Source organism: Geospiza fortis, unplaced genomic scaffold (genome assembly GCF_000277835.1).
Source record: "Geospiza fortis unplaced genomic scaffold, GeoFor_1.0 scaffold524, whole genome shotgun sequence".
In the NCBI taxonomy this organism is placed as follows: Eukaryota; Metazoa; Chordata; class Aves; order Passeriformes; family Thraupidae; genus Geospiza; species Geospiza fortis.
The window spans coordinates 393,140-415,528 of NW_005054437.1; the positions used below are offsets into that span (position 1 = coordinate 393,140).

General features: G+C 41.8%; 1 protein-coding gene across 1 annotated transcript in view; it reads right to left on the bottom strand.

The window, feature by feature from the left end:
• Positions 1–10,697: 10,697 nt before the first annotated feature.
• PTPN5 (protein tyrosine phosphatase non-receptor type 5) overlaps positions 10,698–22,389 on the bottom strand; it is a 54,314-nt gene continuing 42,622 nt past the window's right edge. Inside the window, exons 11-13 of the mRNA XM_005427192.3 lie at positions 18,962–19,122; positions 16,185–16,298; positions 10,698–12,552 (exon numbers count right to left, since the gene is read on the bottom strand). Coding sequence (XP_005427249.2) covers positions 12,459–12,552; positions 16,185–16,298; positions 18,962–19,122 — 369 coding nt within the window. The 3' untranslated portion in view covers positions 10,698–12,458. The remainder of the gene's footprint in view (positions 12,553–16,184; positions 16,299–18,961; positions 19,123–22,389) is intronic.

Genomic DNA, 22,389 nt, shown 5'->3' on the forward strand with positions numbered 1-22,389 from the left:
ACCAAAAAGACAAACATTCAAAAAAAGACAAAAGACAAAGAGTCTGTTATTTTTCGTTCTTGATATCCAAATTCTTACACTAAACAGCAAAATGTCAGTGAAATACTTTTGATTTCTGGATTGCAAGCAGAAAGATAAATTCACTCCTTCAACTTCGGTAGAAATTAAGCTAACTATAGCTCATAATGCTCACTAAAAGTTGCACATAATCCTATAAAGCTGTTTACCAACAGACACACAGCTTTTCTGTTCAGTTCTCCTGTCCCAGCTCTGCTTTTTTTCTCTCCTTGTCATTGTAAAGTAAATGGTTTCAGGCAGTTGCAGATGACATCTGCGAGCTTACCTGGAACCATCTGACAAGTTGAAGGATGACTGCCATATTACTGCTTTACCTGCCAAGAATGCTGCAGTGCCTGGCACAGGATCACTATTTGTTTAAGTAAGGTAATCTACCACACTACCAAAGAGCTTGTGCCCAAGCTCTGCCTAGGACTTAATCAAAAAGGTAAGTATTATACTTAAAAGATGATGCTAATGGCAAAGCTCATCTTGAAGAGATGGTCCTGCTGCAGTAAAAGGTAAGGCAGGCAGGCAGCATCACTGTTACTCAGCACTGATTAAAAGCTAGTTTGCTGCATAAAATAGGCTAGACTTTCTTTCAAAAAGCAAGCACACATTTGGTGATAGGAAGCATATGCAGATGAAAAAATGATTATTCTCATTATGCCCAGGCCCATCCACTCACTCCTGTGAGTGCAAGAGTGTTTGGGCAAATTTCACTTGCACTAAAAGGACAGTGCCAAGGTGCATTTCATCAGTCCCATCTTCTCGACTAAAACTGGTCCAAATTCAGTGGTGACTCACACCCCTTCCACACTGACATCAGTGAAGAATTTGGCTTATTATGTGTAATAACCAGGCTTCAAACTGAAATCTGCTCTCTCTTGAAAGGTGTTTTCATATGGGTGCTCTGGTAATTGCAGGTTGGTTTATGACTTGTACAAGTTAGATTTCTGTTCAAGCCTAAAAAGACTAGTGAATCATGAATGTTGTAGAGACATGTAAGAAAAGATAGTTACAGTTTGGTCCACCAATTCTGACCCTCAAATGTTTGTCTGCAGTTGATGTTGACATTGTACAAAGAACCTCACAGGCCTGAGAACAAACATTACCTATCACTCTCTGCACAACAGAGTTTCCTGTCAGCCACAGAAGGCTGTAGGTGCCTAGGTCTGCCCCATTCCCACTGCAGATGCACAGTGTATATTTCAAACCTATATGCTTTGTGTTATTTTTTTTCAGGGAACACAGGGAACGCAAAGGCTCCCCTCCATAATAAGCACAATGCTTGCACCTGTGAAAACACATCTTTCTTTTTGTGCAGTGGGCTCAGAGGGCAAGAGCCATGGAGCTCAAAGCCAGCAGGGGGTAGATTCTTCCATCCTACTTCACTTCTCTCTACTTGCAGCAAATCTGCCCTTTGCCTAACTCCAGAACTCTTACAAGCTTGGTTGTTAGTAACTGGCTGAGCAATAGTGAAGCCAGACCCCTAGAGCTTTGCTTTAGTCATGATCAAGGATGTTGGGCAGATGGCAAAAGTGTAGGTACAGAACACTGCAGACTTGTAATTATCTGTGTCATCTCAGGAGAAGCATTCAGATTGGAAAGAGAAAAAAACATAGAGAAGCAGTAAGCAGAACCTCCCAGTAGGCTGGGGATATGACAAATGTATTAGTGAACTCCTCTTTTTATTTGTGTTTATATCAGTGGTTTTTTTTTCACTAAAGAAACTGACCTGTTGAAAATCCAGAATCTCTGAGGGCAGAAATTTTGAGGCCAAATCCAATTCCCCCTCATCCCTAAAGGTTCCTCACAGCCTTCCTAAAACTCCAGAAACAGACAGAAGTCTTTCCACTGCTAGTGATGTATTTTGGAGCAGGTGCATTATTGGCCTAAGGCAGAAAAATTGATGCCACCTTACTTCTCAGAGACATTCTTTTATTCTAATGCTCCCAGTGGCTGTGAGTATTCCCCCTGCACTGCATGAGGAATACAGAGACCAGAGAAGGGGGAATGGGAGCTGTGGGACTGAAGACTCTGAAGTACTGTAGGAAGAGTTTGACTTGGCCTGACTGGCAGATTTGCAAGCAAAGGACTGCCTGAGGGAACAGGTGAATTAGAGTGAAATTAAGAATTAAGGAAAGAGGAGAGAGAGGGACAGAGCAAGGGAAGGAAAAGAACAGAAAGGGCAGTACTTCTGCAACCATGGGATACCACAAATTAAACAGGAATGAACTGGGATACGTGTCCTGAATAATACTCTGAATTACTAAGATTTAACATTGGTTTTACCTGAATGACACTTGAAGGACGGACATTGACCTGTTGGAGCAAGTTCAGAGAAGGCCACCAAGTTAATTAGAGGGATGGAGCACCTCTCCTGTGAGGAAAAGCTGAGAGAACTGGGATTGTTCAGCCTGGAGAAGGCTTGGGAGTTACCTAATTGTGGCCTTCCAGAGCCTGAAGGGAGCCTACAAGAAAGATGAGGGAAGACTATTTACAGGGGCAGTAGTATAGTGACAGGACAAGGGGGATTGGCTTCACACTGAAAGAGAGTAGGTTTAGATCAGGTATTAGGGAAAATATCTGTATTGTAAGGTTGGTGAGGCACTGGCACAGGTTGCCCAGAGAAGCTGTGCATGCCCCATCCCTGGCAGTGTGCAAGGCCAGGCTGGATGGAGCTCTGAGCAGCCTGGGATAGTGCAAGGTGTCCCTTCTCATGGCAGGGGGTTGAACTGGATGACCTTTAATGTCCCTTCCAACCCAGGCCATTCTGTGATTCTATGACACACAAGGGGAATTAGGGCCTCACTATTCTAAACACAAAGCTAAGTAACAAAAATAACCCACTCTGTCTTTCCCATGTTTCACTAGGGCTTGGTTTGCTTTCAAATTTAGCTCAGAAAATTGCTTTGTCTCCTAAATTTCAAGAAGAAACAGTGGTATTAATAAATGAATGAATGAAATGGAACAGTGGCCTATTACTTACTTTCTCTGTTTGAGTTTATTTTAAATCACAGGTTGTTTTCCTGTCTGCTTTATGGAAGAGATTAGATTACCCTTGCTTTATTTTACTTACTGTACTTCTTACAGCTTTACATCCATCACAGATACCACTCTGGAATGAAATTCTTTCATTAGCAGCTCTCTGCACACTGACAGGAATGATTTGTGACTTTTTGTGATAATATATCTCAAAAAATAAAGACTCAAACAGTCTTTCTGTCACTTTAGACAGTCACAGATCTGTCATATGGGAGAGATTATACATGATGGAAAGGCTTATTTACTTATGCATTAAAGGTCACATTCTTCCAGCCCTAGCCAAATCACTCAATCATGAGTTCTGCATAACAAGTTCTGCTGCATTTAAATCAATAATGACAAGTTTCCAGTAGCTTAAATGAACAACAGCCTCCCCACTGATCTGACTGATCCATGAAAAATCTCTAAAAACAGTGAGGATGGATCTAGGTAACTGCAGTTTGCACCTCTTTTTGTTTACCCCTCTTCTGGTTATGGAAGATGACAGACTGTAATTTCTTGCATGGAGTTTGTAAATATATCTGAGAGCACCTGGAAATACAGGCAGTTATTGACATGTATTAGCTAAAGGTCTTCCAGAAAAAATATTTTTTACTCACCCTTGGGTTTTTTCAGTGGACAAGGTTTCCCCACAAATTCAGGAGGGCTTTCTCCAGCAAGGATCTCAAAGGAGCACATCAGCATGCTACAGTGTTCCAACAAGGCAGAAGACTTCCTGGAAAACATTTCTTTGGTTGGGGAAAAAGTATGTTAATTAAGTGAACAGCAAGGTACTGTTTGCAAGATTTATTTACCAGGAACGGGAAAGAGCAGATACAACAAGAAGCCCCAAAACATAAAGCTACACAGAGAACTGCTCATCACCTGCAACTCCTGAGAGAGAAAGGCTTGTGCAGCGGGAAGAATTCTAGTTGTCTGTGGGAGGCTGCTGATCATCTCCTCAATTCTTTCCTGATTTCCTGCAGGATTCTGGGCAAGTAATTTGCTCTCTCTGTATATATCTTGTCACCTAGACAATGAGAAAATGGGGCTGCCTTGCTGTGCAGGAGCACTGCAAGGCGCTCGATCTCAGGTGTCATTCAAGAAGGCTTCACAGCTGGATGGATCAAAAAGCCCATTAGAACTGACTCTGTTCAGCACAAGCTGCATTAAACTCTTCAGTACTGCTCATGCCCTATGTCTAGGTAAATGTCCATAATTTAGGACAAATCCTTCTGCTTTAAACTGCTTAACTGCAGAAAGCTTCAAAGAGCTACACTTTTCCATCAGAATGAAGCCATTGAGTTTATTTTAGCATCAACAAGTTGTTAAGTCCAAGTAAAACTGGTTTAGATCTTTCCCCAAAAACTGACCAGTAAGGAGCTGTCCCTGAATACTAATTTCTAAAGCTCCCTGAGAACACCACTCTGAAGCAGAGTTATTTTTCTGTGCTTAGCAGCAAAATGTCTCCATTTTACACCAGGAACATCAAAAGAAGCTTGACTATCAGCTTGAATTAATCCATCTTATTAATTTAGACTATTTCACTGCACTTTTTTCTAACCAAGGACCTCCCCAGCTCTCCTAAGTGTATCACATACAGAGGGATTTGTGAATTCCACAAGAACCTGTGCCCTACCTGCTCCCAGTGGATGTGGCTGGGAACTGGGTCATTGTCCTCACTCTAGTGACAAGACTGTAAGAAGGCTGCTTTAAGCCAAGATAATCCAAGATTGGTCCATGTGTGAAGGGCAGTTTGGGGAAACTGGGCTATTTGATTCTTGTCTTTGAGGGATGAGTATTAGTCATCTAGAAACTGCAGCTCTCTAGTTTTAAAAATTATTCTGTGAGAAGACAGATGCAGTAAGGAATTGTAGCCACTGACACAGTTGTTTATGCTGCTGAAAGATCTTGGGGCAGAAGAAAATCAACCCAAAAGCCTTCCCAAGATTTGGGGGGCACAAATGAAAAAATTAGGATCATATATGGCAACCTATAAGATACAGCCCACAGGAAAGACAATGTTAAGACCATATGACCTTGAGAGTTTGCTTTCTTGCCAGCAGGAATTACAGATATGCCAGAAGTGCTCTGTTTTGGGCATCCCCCCAAAGGGATCCTTTTCCTTAACAGGATATACATACCCTGATCTCCATGCTGAGCTGGCTATTGCCTCCAAGCTGCCTGTATGATACACAAATACTCTGTCTCCTTATGCCTGGTCTGCCCAAGGGTCTTCCCATCCCCTTTGCCACCTTCTCTCACTGTCCTGTTCTCACCCCTTCACTCCTGTGTACTAATGGTCATGGGTGTTGGTGACAACAGTGATTTGGGCTGGTTAGGAAGAGAAGAGATATTACCCTACACCCAGAGGCACTTGGACAGAATGCTGTGGATTTGCCCCTCTGCCATTGTGAGGCAAATCCACAGCAGCAGCGCCCAGTGCTAAGATGAGAAGGGATATAGGATGCTGCTTCGCTTACTGCTCTGCATGCCTTCAGATTTGCATTTTCAAATCCTACAAAAGCTACGGCGATATGGCTTAAAAGTCATCCAATCACCTTTACATTTCCCCCTTTCACCTCAAAAATGCAATTCCCTTTACTTAGATTTCTATTGTCTGATCAAAATTTTCATCCTAGGCCACAGAGTTTTTTGAAGGTGAAAATTACACTTTGGAGCGAAACTTTACAAAGTTGCTTTCTTTGTAAGGGAAGGAAAAGCAAAGCAGATGTGAGTCTAAAGGTACTGGACTCACACAGCCAACTTCCAGCCTGCCTGACCACAGGCACAGAACACGAAGTATTATGACATTCTTGAGAATATATGTTTATGTAAATGTTACCTTTTTATGCCAGCTAATAAGGTCCTGGTTATTCCTACCACAGGAACTTTCACAACCATTATCGACCTTTCTGTGTCCCTCAGCTCACATGAAGTTGTGTAGCCTGTTGTGTTCCTAGGAAGATGCCTGGGTCCTTTTACACTGGGACAAATACAGCTTTGAATAGTTCAAAATTTAAGTACATACTGGCCTCTTGTGGGCTGTGTTGTTACATCCTTTACACTGGCTTCAGCACTTTCTCATTCTTGGAATAACGGGGTGATAAAACTTCAAGTATGATGCTGAAAGGAATAAACCTTCTGTAGGTCAAAAAGATACCTTTTTATTTAAAAATAAACATTACCTCCACAATCCCAGGTTTTCTTATGATTGATTTTGACACCATTTCAAAACTTTGATCAAAAGCAGTCTATGAAATAATTTAACAGGTTTTTTTCATGCTAAAACCAAAATACAGGGTTCCAGGTTTCAAACAGTTAAACATTCAAAAAATCCTGTTTTGATGTTTAAGCTGTTCCCCAGTGCTGCTTTCACACCTCCAGGCTTTGGCTTTGTTTATTTTAAAATTATACATGCAGCACTTTCTCTCATTTCCAAGTCCAGCCAGTTCATTCAGTTACTCAAGCAGGGACTCTGCTTTAGAAAATCAGTTCACAACTTCAGACTGGAGACCATTCTTTAATCAGCTTTCTTCTATTCCTTAATAAGTCTAAGATTCTGCCACACTTCTTCATATGGATGACTTCATTCCCAATGGGAAGGATCCTTTATTTACAGTGTATTTAGCTTTTTTTAACTTCACTTGTGTTGACCACAGCATTGCTGACATAGTGCAGGAGATTGTTTCATGTGGATAAGACCAATCCATCCTGCAGGACACAAACTACCTATCTTGCTTGCAACAAAGGCTTAACAAGGTATAGTGGCAATAAACTGCTTAACTGACCTCACTTGATTTCTCTTTGGAACAGAATGCTGTTGTTTACTCCATGTTTATGTTAAATTCAGTTTAAAATGGAGTCTAGTGCAGGAGGCACTTGGGTTATGCTCTGCAAAACACAGGAACTGAGAAAACCAAAGAACATAAAAATCTAACCAACTTCCACAGGCTGATGGGAATAAATTTATGGGTAAACTCTGGAAAAAGCAATGGACACCCCAGCCTCCCATCCCCCTCCAGGAATATACCACCTTTTCCTGATGATTTTTAGGTGAATTCTGCTAGTCTAGGAAAGAAAGGGGAAGGTGAAAAGTTTAACAAAAAACAAGAGAAAAACAGTGCAGAGGCTGAAACATTGTCAGCTTTTCCAGTGAGCAAAAAATACCACATTGAGACAGCCAAAACAAACATATGCTGTTTCACAGGCTAAAGAAGGAATCCAGCAAGGCAGACACTCTGTGCTTGCTTGTCTGGAACTCGTGTTCTGTTAACACAGATCAAATCAGAAGTGTGTGGAAATGGGACCGGTCATGTCGTGAAGTAGATAAGGTGTGACTTATTGCTTGTTTAATAAATGCACGAAGAAACCAACCTTCACTTATGTCTTCAGTATTCTACTTCAGCAACAAGAGCCCAACTTAGCTGCAGAGAAACCTGCTTTCTGGACTGAAAGTTGTGTTTTCCCCAGGAAAAACCAAAATACTGCCAACACAATCCAATTCCTCCCACCCATCCAAACTGACACCCTGAGCTTTGTGCTGCCTGAGTGTTTGCTTTCTGTACTCCTCACAGCATCCTAAATACCAAAAAGACAACAGTGGATGTGGTAAAACCAATCACACATGGCTTTCCTTCTTTTGAGACAGAAGGAGTCAAAGTTCATTTACAAGAGGAGGTTTCCATTGTGCACTATCAGTTTTGATTTACTTCCTGACATGCTTTCCTGTGTCCACTTCAGAGGCAAGCAAGCTAAACATGCAAAGGAGATCTATGAAGGATTTTCCCCCTGTGATCCATGGAAATATTGCCTTTGGCTTTTCAGAGGAAAGTTGCACCTGGTACTGGAAATAGGGGAGTTAAGGTGAGACTAATAAAAAGCTTTAATTCAGGAAGACACAACTTTTTCTAAACGGAGAAATGCCAATTTTAAGAGGCACATAACTGCAGATTTATACCTCCAGAATTCTGGGATGAAGATCTATGCAGAAGAGGTTGAGGCCTCTGAAGGGTGTCTAGTAAGACAGGCGCTGTTCAAGGAAAGAGATGATTTCTGGAAAACACTGGCTATCAACATATTGGGTTAATATGTTGTAGTAGTAGTGAAATAAAGTGACATTTAATTCTATTTAAAGCATAAGCAGCCTCAGGCAGATAAGACAAGAACCAAGAGGGAACACAAGTTGAGTAGCATGGTCCAGCAGGGAGAAAGGGCCAGGAATTGCAATATTCAAGTCCTTTGCCAGACTGTTTATGCTTTATGTTCTCAAATGTTCAGAGCCATATTGCTAGCTCTGGTGCCAATATGGCTTTTAATTCTGAGTAAGTAATTCAGTTTCTCTTCATTCAGCTTTGCCATCATCTGAGTAAACCTGACACTGCTGCCCTGCTGGGTATTATATGGCCCAGAAGCTTGGGCAGGTCTAATCACAGCCCCTTGTGCGACTTTCACACCACGCCACAGGAATGTAGCATCTGTTGTGTTCAAGTGCTGGAGCCTGATCTCTATCAGGGCTCAAAGGAGATTAGATGCTTCTCTTTCCTTGCATGTAAAGGAAGAAATTAACTTTGTGAATATGTGAAATTCACATATTGAGGCACTAGAAATCAATGCTTGTGCTGCCTAGAGCATGCAGATCTTTGATTGCCTACACCTTATGCACACAAAGCTGCAAATGCTGCTTTCATTCGCCTATTTCTTCTGTGCTTTTGAATGGAGATTTTTTTTTTTTAACTTGCAGGGAAAAAACTTCCTTGAGCTGCCCTACTTTATCCTAAGGTGACAGTCACTCTTCCAGTCACTCTTCCAGGAAATACTCATCTACAGACTTGGCAGAAGAAAAAAGGGACTTCAGAAAAAGTGTTTTGTTTTTTCTCCATAGCAAATCTATAAGGCATGACCATCTATGTGCAAGCTGCACGATTCCTCTTCTGAAGAGACAGCAGGGAAGCCACAGGAACCAAGGTCCTGTTTTGTCCTGTCTTCATTCTCAAGTCCATTTTGCAACTGCAAATTCACAGGTTAAGATTTTTCCATTGTAGGCTAATTACAAAGAAAAGTCCAGAATAAATAGATACTTTTGAAAGTCTTGGAAGAAATGCAGTTCTCTTCCCTACATGACTACTAGGTAGTTGACATTTAAGAATAATTTGACTAAGTCATCTTTACCTTGATCCTTCAGAGAGCCAGTCGTGCTTTATCTGGGGACAGCCCTTCAAGTGCAATCTTAGTTTTTGTTTTCACATAACTTTGGCATCTGCTGATCTCAGACTACCTGCATGAGGACAGAATGTGCCATTAGTCTGTTACCATGACAGAAAGAGGAACAGGATAAAACTGCTCAAATGTGGTGACCAAATTGACCAAATTACCAGCAAACAACCAAGGCACTGAGCTAGGCTCTGCCCTGTTCCAAGTGTGAAAAAGCTTATCAAACAGAATATATCGCAGTTAGTTCTAAATAAAATAATCTCATGTTTGTTATATTTTTACCCACCTGGAGAGAGGAATTCAGTCTTCTGGGAAGCAACTGTGTTGTAGGTACTAACACACAAAAGAGTCCTGGGCACTGAGCAGGAGAGAGTGGATGAAGCATGCCTGGAATTTTCATTTAATAGAGAAGGAGTAAAAAGACTAGCCAGAGACATAGCTTAGCTTAGCTCCTATTGTCAGCTCAGTTTCAAACACACTGATTACAGAAGCAACAGCCCCACTCATCTCAAGTGCTTGCACACGGCCAGAGCTCCTTTCTCCTAATCTTAAGCACTTCTTAAGACTACCTCTGCTGCCAGAAGAGATCAGAACAGCTGATAAAACATCCTTCAGATCTGAAATTCTATTTAAAAAAAGTAAAGAAAAAAAGAGGCAGAAATATGTTAATTATGATAAGGCCAGAGAGTAAATAGGAGGATTAGTTCCAAATCTGTCAGACAAAATAACATTTTAAGAGGCATTTGAATATTTTGATCCTGACCAAGTGGTATTGCTCTTGCCTGGTATGAGGTGACAGCAGTGCAGCCCTCATCACCAGAGCATACAACAAGGCTGACATGTGCTTTGTAGCAGTGAATTGATGCCAAACAACCTGATTTTATCAACAACCACACTCTCAGGACATTCCACACGTGTAAAATGGGAGTGGACAGCAGGCCACATTTCCTTCATTGTTGTAAATCATTCACTTCTACTCAAGTCAGTGAGGCACTGCCAACTGTGCAAGGACCTCAAGGTCAGTATCTTAGAGCCCTTTTTACCTTGCTTACCATAAAGTTATTCTCCTGTAGAAAACCTCCTTGTGCAGGAGGCAATTTATATTTTGAACTTACCTCCTATATGCACACTGCCCTCCAGCCAACAAGCATTCTTTAGCAGATGCATGGGAAGCTGATGACAGAGCAAGTAGTTTTATTCACTGAGTCGGTTTTGACATGGAAGGGCACTGAAAAGCTGAAAAATATTTACAGGGAGTTCCACTTTCAATATTAACCAGAATATCAATGGCTATTTTGTTATTTTAAAGGAGTGCTTAGACGGAATAGTGTTACCCCTTCAAAGAAGCTGGTAGCACAGAGAATATAGCTGTCAAGACTTACATAAAACTAACAGTCATGTTATGCTCAAAAGCTTAAGTTTATTGCTCTCTTTAATGACTATCACCAGTATTTTAAAAAAGAATGCCAGTTCTTTCTGCTAGCTTCTCACTGAAGGAAATATTTTAAATACAGCAATAAAATCAAGTGGTTTAAAGAGAACACATTTTGCCACACATTCATGCAAACCCTGCAGACAGGATTTTTACAGGTTCATGGATACAGAATAAACACAAAGATGTGTACTGAAATATTGGGAAACTTTTTCCCCCACAGTGATGAAGTTGTAGGCGTAACATTTCAGGCCTTACCCTGCACCTGCTGACGTCAATGGCAAAACATCAGTGGGAGCAGGATCAGCCCTTATTGTTCTGAGAGCTGCTTTACCTTCTCCTGATTAGGAAGTGCAGTAAATTCTCAGAATCTTCTGCACTAATAGAAGCAGTGGGTTTTGGTTATTGTTACAAATAAAGAGAAGCAAATATATATTTTTAGTAGGTCATCAGAGCTTCTATTCACAAAACACTCATCTTTCATGTTAAGGATCCTGTGCACCTCCATTTTTCTCTGCTCAGTGAAGCACTAAAACGTGTGCTCACCTCTAAGCATTAAACACACGCTACCATCTTCCCAGACTGATTGAAGTCTAAACCAAAAAGCACAGGCAGCAGTCTGTATTATTGGAAAGGAAACACTGTTGCCTGGACCAGTGGTTAGAATGGGCCAATTATTGTCTAAATTTGGTTTGAGGGCAAATTTCTCACAAAGCAGCCAACAAGTTCACAATGATTTTTTTTTTAAGCTGCCTTTAGAATTTGCATTCATTTTAATAGGCACTGGACATATGGTTACCCTCAAAGCTTTGAAACAAGTATAAATTCATAGAATAAAAGTGATTTTATTATTAGATTTTTAATAAAGATGAACTAAAAAAATTCCTCACCTGATTTTGAATCTCAGATTTCAGGAGAAATTCTATTCTATGTAAAAATAGAAACTATTTGCAGAAATACAATCTGTTTGCCAGATGACTAAGATGACCAAATATTGACAAAGAAAAGGTAAAGCACGAAGCATTTATGTTCAGATTAATGTCTACTCAGATTCACCCCACTGTGATGATACTGGGGTACACTGCTGGTAAGAATTCGAGGCAAGAATTTGACTCACGTCATTGAAATCTTGTTTCCCCCTTAGTTCTGGTAACACTGGTAGTGGACTGCTTTAGAAAAAATAAACAAGCAAACATGATGTGTGAAACATCATTTCAATGCAAATCTACTTGAGTCTTTCAATGCAGAGGCTCAGAAGGTTTACGATACACACAGTATTCGGTAATTTTATATGTAAAAACAATCAGAAAGAGGCAAAAATTTACTTTCAAGCTTAGTCAACATACGGCACATTTCAGCATTGCAATTCAAAAAGTTTCACACTGGATATATTAGCAATGACCTTTTAAAAAAGAACAAACTGAAGACAGTGGATTTTTTTCCGTTTTTTTTTTCCTTGCTTTTGTAACAAATGAAGCTACTATAATTATTTACAGTATAAATAAGCCTTTTTTGGTGAAGATTACGTCCTGTCACATATACTTAAGACAAGGCGTAGCTCAGCTCTTTAATGTCAATGCAAACAAGAGCATAAAAGCAATATCAAAGTAAAATAATATCTTTCCAGCTAAGACAGCCAGGTTACCATGTGTCTCTTATCAGATCTGAAATATATCTGAGCGCAGTCAAAAGTTCTCCTGGCTTTAGCCTTTAGGAATATCATGAACACTTATTCTTCTGCTGCTCTAGAAAGCTGCTTTCCGTACAAGCTCATGACATGATGCACAAATTGATACTGTTCACAAGTCTGGATCATTCCTCCCCTGAAAGGCAAGAAGAAAAGGGGAGGGAAACAGCAGTCTTATTACTTGCAAACACGTGAGGAAATAGCACAGCTAACATGAAGCTTGTGCTCCACACCAAAGGTCCATTCCAAAGCTTTCTGAAATGAGTTAGAAGTGCCCTTTGATTGCAACCAGCTTCAAGCCTGACCTCCAGCTCCATTTTGAAAGTGTCTGCTGAGCAAGGAACAGAAGGCAGGGAGAACAGGAATGGGCTTTACATTCATTTTCCTTGGCAGAGGCTCTCCTCCAGGAAAGCATCACCATCATCATTTACCCTTATCGTACCTAAGCACTTGTACTCCAAAAACCCTTCTCTGAAAAGTAATTCCCACCCCAAAGCCCTAGAGAGACAGATGGGAGCAGGGGAATAAAGAGGGGAAGCACCCTATCCAAGACTTCACAGCTGCACTAGGGACTGAATTTGGGACCAAAGAGGGCCAGGCCAGGCCAAGCCACACCAGCCCAGACAACTGATGCAATTTTCCCATTCTGCAATGAGGATTCTTTCCTCTGGGCCACTCCACATCAAGCTTTTGGCAAGTTAGCCAGAGAATCAGGGATGGCCATCAGGAATTTGGAGCACACAATGTTACTTTAGAAAGGACAACTCAGATTTGTAACTGAGTTGACTGCTATGCACACCCTGATAGCAAAATGTCCCTCAGCACAGTAACCTGTTTTTGTTCAGCTTATTTTTCAGCTTTTAATGTTCTCTTTAAAACTGAAAATCTGAAAGGAAATGCAAGCAGGAGCAAAACTAGTTTGATTTTCCATGTGTCATTAGCCTGTGTATTTCTGCAAGTAGTATATTAACTAACATATAAGCACTACAAGGGGAGACAGAAATGAACAAAACCAATCAGGATGAAGTTGTTAATTTTAAGCAGATTCTACTAACATTTGAAATTTTGCTAAGAGTACCATTGAAAGTGATATGATCCCTTGACAATCCATTATGAAGACAATTAAAACTTACAGCTGAAGCTCACAGAAAGTGTACAGAGAATTGTGCCAGCACTGGTGCTGGTGCACAGATCCCGGCAGCGCGGTGCCAAAAGGAGGCTGAAATGACAAATGGAGCTGAGGAACATGGGAACCCACAGGTGACTGGAGCCAACCAGACTGTGTCAGTCTGAGGAAGAGCATATGTGGTGCATTCCCTTAGAAACCTCACTAGAGAACATGAATGAAAAGTTGCTTCCTCTAAGCCAAATGGGTAGCAGACTGCTAGCACTCTCCTTGGGGACAGCCCTTTTCTATGGGGTCCAACTTAACCATTATGGGTTACACAGCAGCCATACCAGTAAGGGAGAGATAAGCAGGAAAGGCAACCTTGTCCTTCAGCCCCTTGCACTTATTTTGTTAAGCAGCTACAATGAGCAGGGAAGGGCAGGGACCTATTCTCTAACCTTTCATCATCTAGCAAAGGTGAGAAACACAGACTGTGTTTCTAAAAAAAAAATAAATTCCTAGCTGAGCATCTCCTCCCCATCTGCTCTCCTTAATACAAGCTCACAGCTGATTTGTTTCTGAGTCCCTCTGTGCTCCACACAGCACTGAAATATATCTATGTCAGACTGTAACACACAAGGAACATTAATCATATCTGACAATTTCTCCCCAAGAAGTTCCATTAACAGTGGGGTTGCACCCTGAAGTTGGAGCAGTAGAAGCACCAGGCTGTCCACTGAGATTCACACCACAGGAAATTATTTTCCTTTTATCCAGTTTCCTGCTATGTGGTGGTTTCTTCCCTTGCCACACATATGCACGCCATGACACGTGCTTGCTGTCCAGGCTTTGGCACAGAATTTTGTTTTCACCCCTATTTGCCACAGAAACCTTTGAAATCTGAGTTGCGTTGTGGGCAATGACAGCAAATGTCTCTCAGCACTGTGGGAAGGATGCAGGAATGATTACTTCCTCTCCTTAGTCATACTAGGTTATTTTAGGACCATCTGTTGGCCACTGATGCAAAGCCCAGTCCACAGAACTTTTCCAAGGGATTTCTGAGGGAAGGAAGGGGAAAACCCCTTTGTTCTCTCTCGTGGGTACATGGCAACCTCAAAGGTGGTTCTCGGGGCTAATGCCAACCTTTCTATTTCTGTGTAAAGCAGGGAGGTGCATTCCTTCAGACACCTACTTTCCTTACCATCCTAGTAATGATCAGGCAAGAGGAGGAGACACAGTCTTCCCTCTTACAGCTGCTTGGACACTCTATCAACCTCTCATGCTACTTTTGAAGACTCCTGGAGATTTTGGGGGGAGTTCATGAAAATGAGAGTGGGTGGCAGCATGACTTCCAAGAGACTACATGCCCTATTTTTCAGTCCTTGAAGAAATCATGCTTTTCTGTAGGAAGGATGGTGATCTGCTTTCCATCTTCAGTATTTTACCCCATGACATTTAAATGGCTTTTATCTATTCCATCCCACTCCTGAGAGCTACATGCAGCTACAGAAGCTCCTGTAGTCTTCCTTTTCCCCTATGGAGTCCTTTAAGCATGATTTTCCTTCTTCAGAGTCTTAAAGTGACTGCCAGTTCCCCTCTCCCTTCAAAGCTAGTATTTGCAATTGGCCTGCTGTATCACACACATTTGTAAGCAGGTGCCTTCAGCCTTCATTTGTGTGGCAATTTTCCTGTGTAACATTAGTCACAGAGACAAGATATTTCACATCCAGACAGATATTTAACTGGACCGTGGATAATCAGCACTCACTATTCATAATCTGGTTTTCTTTTTCTCAAGAAGCCTTCCCTTGTCTGGGCTAAAATCCACTGAAACAGCCAAATCTCTAAGCCCCTGCAGGTCCCTGTCTATCAGAGCCTCAGCAGGGCAGCAAGCATTTCATTTTTTGCCTCCCACTGAGCATAATTTCTTCTCTGAAATAAAGTTCAGCGTGGGGTTGAGGTTCTTTTTTTTCCCTCAGAAAAATCTTTGGTATGTTTTTCGTGACATCTCTTCCCCCAACTACATTTATCATTATCATTAGAGAGAGCACTGAGACATGTTTTGATGGCACTTGAAACCAGTGGGAGAGGAAAAATAACATCTCTGGTACAAAATTCAAATCTGTTTACTTAATAATCAAACTCAAGGTGGTGTGTTAAGAAATGCTTAACTGAAAACCATTGAATTTGTGGAGATTTTCACAGCTCCTTTCATATGTCTGCAAACACTCCAGGTTGTGCACTCTACTTCCCCAGAAAATGTCTCTCCTTCCATGGCTCACAGCTATATGAGATAAATTTTCATTACTCCTTCTGGGAGAAAAGTGATGATCTGTGGCTCTGAACTGAAGTACAGCAGATCTTTGAGTCTTTGCTTCTGTATGAACAAATGGGGCCACCTCCTCAGCTGGTAAATGGTTGCCCCTCGCTTCATGGAGCTGGACAGCCGTGCAGACTTTGATGACAGCTGTGAACCTAAATCAGCTGTAGGGCTGTTCAGTAAGGTTTACTGCTGAGGCAAATATTACAAGTCAGAGGAATGTTCTCTCTCGGCCTCCACTTAGGCTTGTTCTTCCCCTCTTACATTCTTCTCCTTAAATAAGGGGAACTATTACCATTTTTGCTTTTTATTTTTCTGGAAAGGAAGGAGGCTTTCTTACCTGTCTAACCGCAACTGGCAGGTTGTTCGCAAAATGTCAACTATGCCCTCGTTCTTCAGCTGTTTACAGCAGACACTTGTGGCAATAAAGCAGCCAGTCCTCCCGATGCCTGCACTAGGGAAGGGAAGAGCAGAGAGAGGCAGTGGAGATGTCAGAAGGATTTTGGAACTTTCCTGTCAAATGACTGCCACTAAAGCAGCACAGACCCCATCATCCCTTTTGTCCCTCCGACCTTTGCCAGCTGGGTGCTTCCAGATGGAAAGCCATAACTAGGAAAAGATACCAACTTTGCTGGATGACATGATTAAGTGTGAACCACTCACAGAAGGGTGAACATTGCAGATACAGTGCTAAAAATGGACTATTGGAGACTCATTGACCCAATATGTTGTTGAACCTTTCACTGAACCATTGAAAAAAAGCTTCTGCATTTCTTGGTAAGAATTTGTTGGGACAGCAAGCCTTGCTTTGAAGGCAAACTTTGCCTTGAAACTCTCAATTTTAACAGCTTTTTTGAAGCTATTTTCATTCACAGGTGGAGTTAAAAAACCCCAGCTCTTGCTTAAATAATTAGAGCTAACAGCAGTATAGTAAGTGTGATGCCATTTTCTCATCAGATCTGCAACACAGTAATTTGAATTAGAGCAGAATACAACAAATTCACTATCAAAAAAATTTCTTAAAATTTTCCTGAACTCTTCTATATCTGACCAGAACTGAGTTTATTTTCAAAGGCACAGTGCTATAGAAGCTGTGAATTCTTCTCATCACCTAACAAACTACCAGCAAATGCTGGAAGCCCTTCTTGTGCATGAAATAATTAAGTGAGCATACTCAGGAATAATTACTTGACACAACTACAGGAAATCCTGCTTTCATTTACATTGTGAGAAAACTGTAATGCAAAACCACTGGCAAGAAATGTTCAAGCAACATTGGAGCTCACAGTTCACAGCTGCCCACAAGTCCTTCATCTTCCATTTGACCATTACCAAATAGATCACAGCACACAGCTCCTGATACTGTTTACTGTCCAGTCACCTCATTGTTTTACAAAGGGAGGGAACAACACCCATTTTTAGATAAAGGAAACAGTGCTTGTTCCAGGACAAGCTGCAGGTCTCTCAGTGGCTGAGACAGCGTTGGGTGGCACATTATCCACATAGAACACTTCATAATCCATGTCTCTTAGTACTTTTTTTTCGAAATAAAAATGCCCCATTTCTCCCCAGATTATTACAGTGTCACGGGGATGACACCATACAAGAGGACAGAATGAATATGCAAAGCAAGAGTGACATGGTAACCAGCAGCAGATACCATAGTTCTTCAAGGACCTCCCTAGAAGCTCCTAGAGAGTCACAAATTTCCATGGACAAAGAAGACTTCCTTACAAATCACTTCTTATTTTCAGCTGAACTCACCCAAATTTTTCACATCTGTTTTAAAACACTGGCAGAAAGCACGTGTCCAGTTTATCACACGAGCATTTTAATAGTGATTACTACATATTAGCTTACAGTCGGATCTGTGATGACACCAGGCTACCAACCAGTTCTGCCAAGAGGCTCTTTAAAAACATCTCATTGTATAATACCCATTACTATGGCTTTTGGAGAGCAACCATCTGCTGTTTCCTAGAAAACATTATGCAAAATTAAGCAATATTCTGTACAAAAATAAATTTGGCAAAATGTATGTTATTGAAATGATGGAAGATTACCCTGGCAAGAGAAACTGCATTTCTTATCAGGCTTTCTGCTATTTACCTGGAACAACTGTTTTGAGAACAGACTGTAGTTTTCAAGTAATTACATTTAACCTTCCTAAACACTGGCAAAACAGGGCTTCCTTTTTGACCTGTGGAGCTTCTCCAACTTTCCAAGACCTGTAATTCATCTACATTAAACTTTAATGGTTTAGAGTGGATGAAACAACTTTTTTAAACCACTCTTGGGTGAAAATCAACTAGCAGATCTGATTTAATAGTGGTTGTTGATGCTTAACATGCTCCCTAGATAGCAGTGCAAGAGAACATGGTTCATCATGTCTACAGATGATAAGTACATCATCCCACTTCTTTCTGAGGACAGAAGATGAGTATCTATCCTCATCTATTTTTATTCTGCTCTGATTGATAATTACAATTTTTTCATCAGGAATAAACCACGGTAGAGATTTTGCTCCTTTTGCTCCAAAGTTTTCATCTTTGCCAGGGATTCTTACTGACACTTCAGTTTTACTATCAATTGCATACATGTCCTGACTATTGATTAATACTTGCTGTAATCAGCTTTGTCACTCTTTCATTTATGTGTTATATTTAAATTATTGTCTCTGGCCTAATAATGACTTATTAAAAAAAAAAGCAAAGAAGGACTCTACAAAACAGGGGGGGTTGATGCTTAAAACCAAATGCTATTATTTGTCTGCTTGCATGTGCTTTCCTACTCAATTTCACCTAACGTATGCTAATCTTTGCCAACTTGGCCCTTCAAAGATAATCAAAGGCATACATTACTGGTAAGGCAAATAAAATGAAATTATTCTTACAAGTAACTGAGCCACTGCCAGCTTCTATGTTCAACTCAGTCTGTATCTGAATGCAACACTTGGTAATAGAAAATTATTGGCATTAAAGCTTTGAGGTTCCAAGCACATTTCAGCAGCAGTTGGGCAACATTTCACACGTGTGACTGATGGCCTGTGTGGCAGTCTCCGCACTGTGTCACTGTATGCAAAGAAACCCTTGGAATTCAGACAGAACATTTATTTACCTGCAGTGAACAATCACTGGGGCATTCTTCTCCTCTGCACTCTGCATGGCCTCTTCCACTTCCAGTACTAGCTGTAGCAGAGGAGGGGCCTGGTCTGGTGTCTTCTGGTCTGGCCAAGAGGTGTACCAGTAATGTTTCAGGTTTCTGACCTCTTCTCCTTTCTGCAATCCAGTTAAGACAAACAGCACAAAAGTTTTACAAGAACTTCTCATTGTAAAATTGATGCTGAAACATGGCTTTCCCTTTAAGACTGAGAAGATTAAATAAATCTGCTGGAAGCACAAGATGGCTGTGCACACAGAGTCCAGGAGATTGCTGCAGAGCACTGATGAGATCTTTTTGACACAGGTGGTGGAGGAGCCAACAAGGAGAGGTGACCTTGTGTTAAGTACATGGTTGGGCCCCTGAAGGTTGAGGGTAGCCTTGGCTGCAGTGACCAAGAGATGATAGAGGATCCTACATGTAAGGAGCAAGGGCAGTAAGTGGGATTACAAGCCTGAACTTTGGAAGACTTAACTTTGATTCCTTCAAGGACTTAATTCCAGGAATCCCTTGAGTTAAAGCCCCAGAAAACAGGGAATCTAAGACAAATAATTAATATTCAAGCATCACTTCTTCCAAGCTCAATTTCGGTGCATCTCTCTGGGTAAGAAATCATGCAAAGAGGGCAGGAGCCATGCATGGATGAGCAAGAAGCTTCTGGCAAAAAAAAACCCCAAAAAAACACACGAGAAGGAAATTTATTTAATATGGAAAAGGGGACATGGCATTTGGAAGGAATATAGGAATGTTGTCAAAGTATGCAGAGATGTGACAAGAAAGGTTAAAGCCCATTTGGAATTAAATCTGGCAAGGGATGTCAAGGACAACAAGAAAGGTTTCTTCAGTTGCATCAGTAGCAAAAGGAAAAGCAGGGAAAATGTAGGCCCACTGCTGAATGAGGTAGGAGCCCTGGTGGTAGAGGATACAGAGAAGGCAGAGTTACGAATGCCTTCTTTGTTTCAGTCTTCACTGCCAATGCTGGCCCGCAGGAATCCCAGACCTTGAAGGCAAGAAATTCTGGAGAAAAAGCCAACTTTCTTTTGGTTGATAAGCACTGGGTTAGAAAGCATTTAGATAAACCTGAAACACACAAATCCACGGCCCCCAATGGGATCTACCCATGAGTGCTGAGGGAGCAGGCAGATGTTACTGCTAAGTCACTCTCCATTATCTTGCAAAGATCACGGAGAACAGGAGAGATGCCTGAAGACTGAAGGAAAGCCAATGCCACTCTAGTCTTCAAAAAGACAGCAAGAGGGAGGACCCAGGGGGCTACACACCAGTCAGCCTCAGTTCCATTCCTGAAAAAGCAATTAAATAGTTCACCCTGCACATCACCTCTTAACATGTGGAGGAAAAGAAGGTTATCTGTATTATTCAGCATGGATCTTCCAGGAGGAAAATCATGCTTGACCTATTTGAAAGGTTTCTATGACAATATGGCTCGCTGGGTGGATGATGGGAAAGCAGGAATATTGTCTATCTTGACTTCAGCAGGGCTTTTGACCCTGTCTCCTGTAACTTCCTCATGAGGTAAGCTCAGGAAGCATAGGTTAGATGAGTGGACAGTGAGATGTATTGAGAACTGGCTGAAGGGGTCCAAAAACTGTGATCTGCAGCCAAGGGCCCAGCTGAAGGCCCATAGTCAGTGGCCTTCCCCTGAGATCAGTACTGGGTTCAGCACTGTTCTATTTACTGATCAATGACCTGGATGAAGGGGTAGAGAATACCCTCAAGCGCTTTTCTTGATGATGACACAAAACTAGGAGGAGTGGCTGAACACCAGAAAATTGTGCTGCCATTCCATGAGACCTGGGCAGGCTGGAGAGCTGGACAGAGAGGAACCGATGAAGTTCAACATGGCAAGTGTGGTTCCTGCAGGTGGAGAAGAATAACCTCAGGCACTAGTACAGTGTGGGGACTGACCAGCTGGAAAGAAGCCTTGTGGAGAAGGACCTGGTGGACAACAAGCTGCCCATGAGCCAGCAGTGCCCCTGTGGCCAAGGAGGCCAAAGGTATCCCATGGTGCATTAAGAAAAGTAGAGTTGTCAGATTGTGAGTGGTGATCCTGCCTCTCTACTCAGCCCCAGAGAGGGGAGTGCTGTGTCCAGCTCTGGACTCCCCAGCTCAGGAGAGACAAGGCACTACTGGAGAGGGTCCAGTTGAGAGCCATGCAGATGATTAGGGCACTGCAGCACCTCACTTAGAGGGAGCTGGGCCTGTTTAGCTTGGAGGAGACACAACTGAAAGGGGATCTTATCAAAATTTGAAGGGAGGGTGTCAAGAGAATGGGTCAAGGCTCTTTGCAGTAGGGCTTGGCTACAGGACAAGAGGCACAAAGTGAAACACGAAGTTCCATCTGAATAAGAGGAAAAATGTTTTGAGGGTGACAGAGCACTGAAACAGGCTGCCCAGAGAGTTTGTGGAGTCTTTTTCTCTGGGATATTCAAGACTCACCTGGACACAAGCACATGCAACCTGCTTTAGGGGAACTCGCTGTAGCAGGCAAGTTGGACCAGATGATCTCCAGTGGTCCCTTCCAACCCCAACCATTATGTGAATGTTAAATGGAACAGAAATCCAAATAGGAAGCCACACAACACAGAAGTCTGGACTTCAAATATCATGACTGCATGACTGCACTTCAGTAAACTGCCTTATGAAAAAAAAAAACAAAAACAACACCAAAAATTCCTCCCCCCACAAAATATTCTGCTCTTTTAGTGCCAAGAGCTGTGTGCAAAACACTCCAGGCGGTCCTGTTCCCTCTTGACAGATTCATTCAGCAAAGCCAGAGCTGTGCTTGTGACATAATTGCTTTCATAATGTATTTGACAGACAGAGAGCCAGGAGCCATATCTCTGTCTCTGATAGCTAGATAAATAGATGAGGGAGAGAGATGGGAGCTTATTTTTCTATCTCTTCTGACAGACAGACTTATATTGGTCTCCTGTCAATTCTACTCTTCTTCTAGACATGGTGAGAAATTCAGAGGCAGTATGGAAGGTGGGAATTGTATCTAGCTGCAGTCCAGGTCATTTTGAGAGACACAAATTCTGATTCTCTGTCTCAGCATGGTTATGAATATAGCAAATGTGCCGTTTCCTTTTTGGAGTGCCAAGTAGTGCTGCGAGCTTCTGATTTTGTGTGTTCAAAGTGATATCCTTCTGTCTGATTTCTAAAGGTGCAAAATAGTAACACGGTGCCCAGGGAACCGGCCTTACCCTTGCAGCCATTGCACAAGCCAGCTGGCACAGGGCAAAGTAAATGTTTGCAAAAGGTCCAAGAACAGAAGCGTTAGCTGCCACAACCCTCCCTTCAAACCATGGCTGGATGAGTTGAACAGAGAAAAAAAAAAGACAAATATAACTCTTTCTGAAGAACAA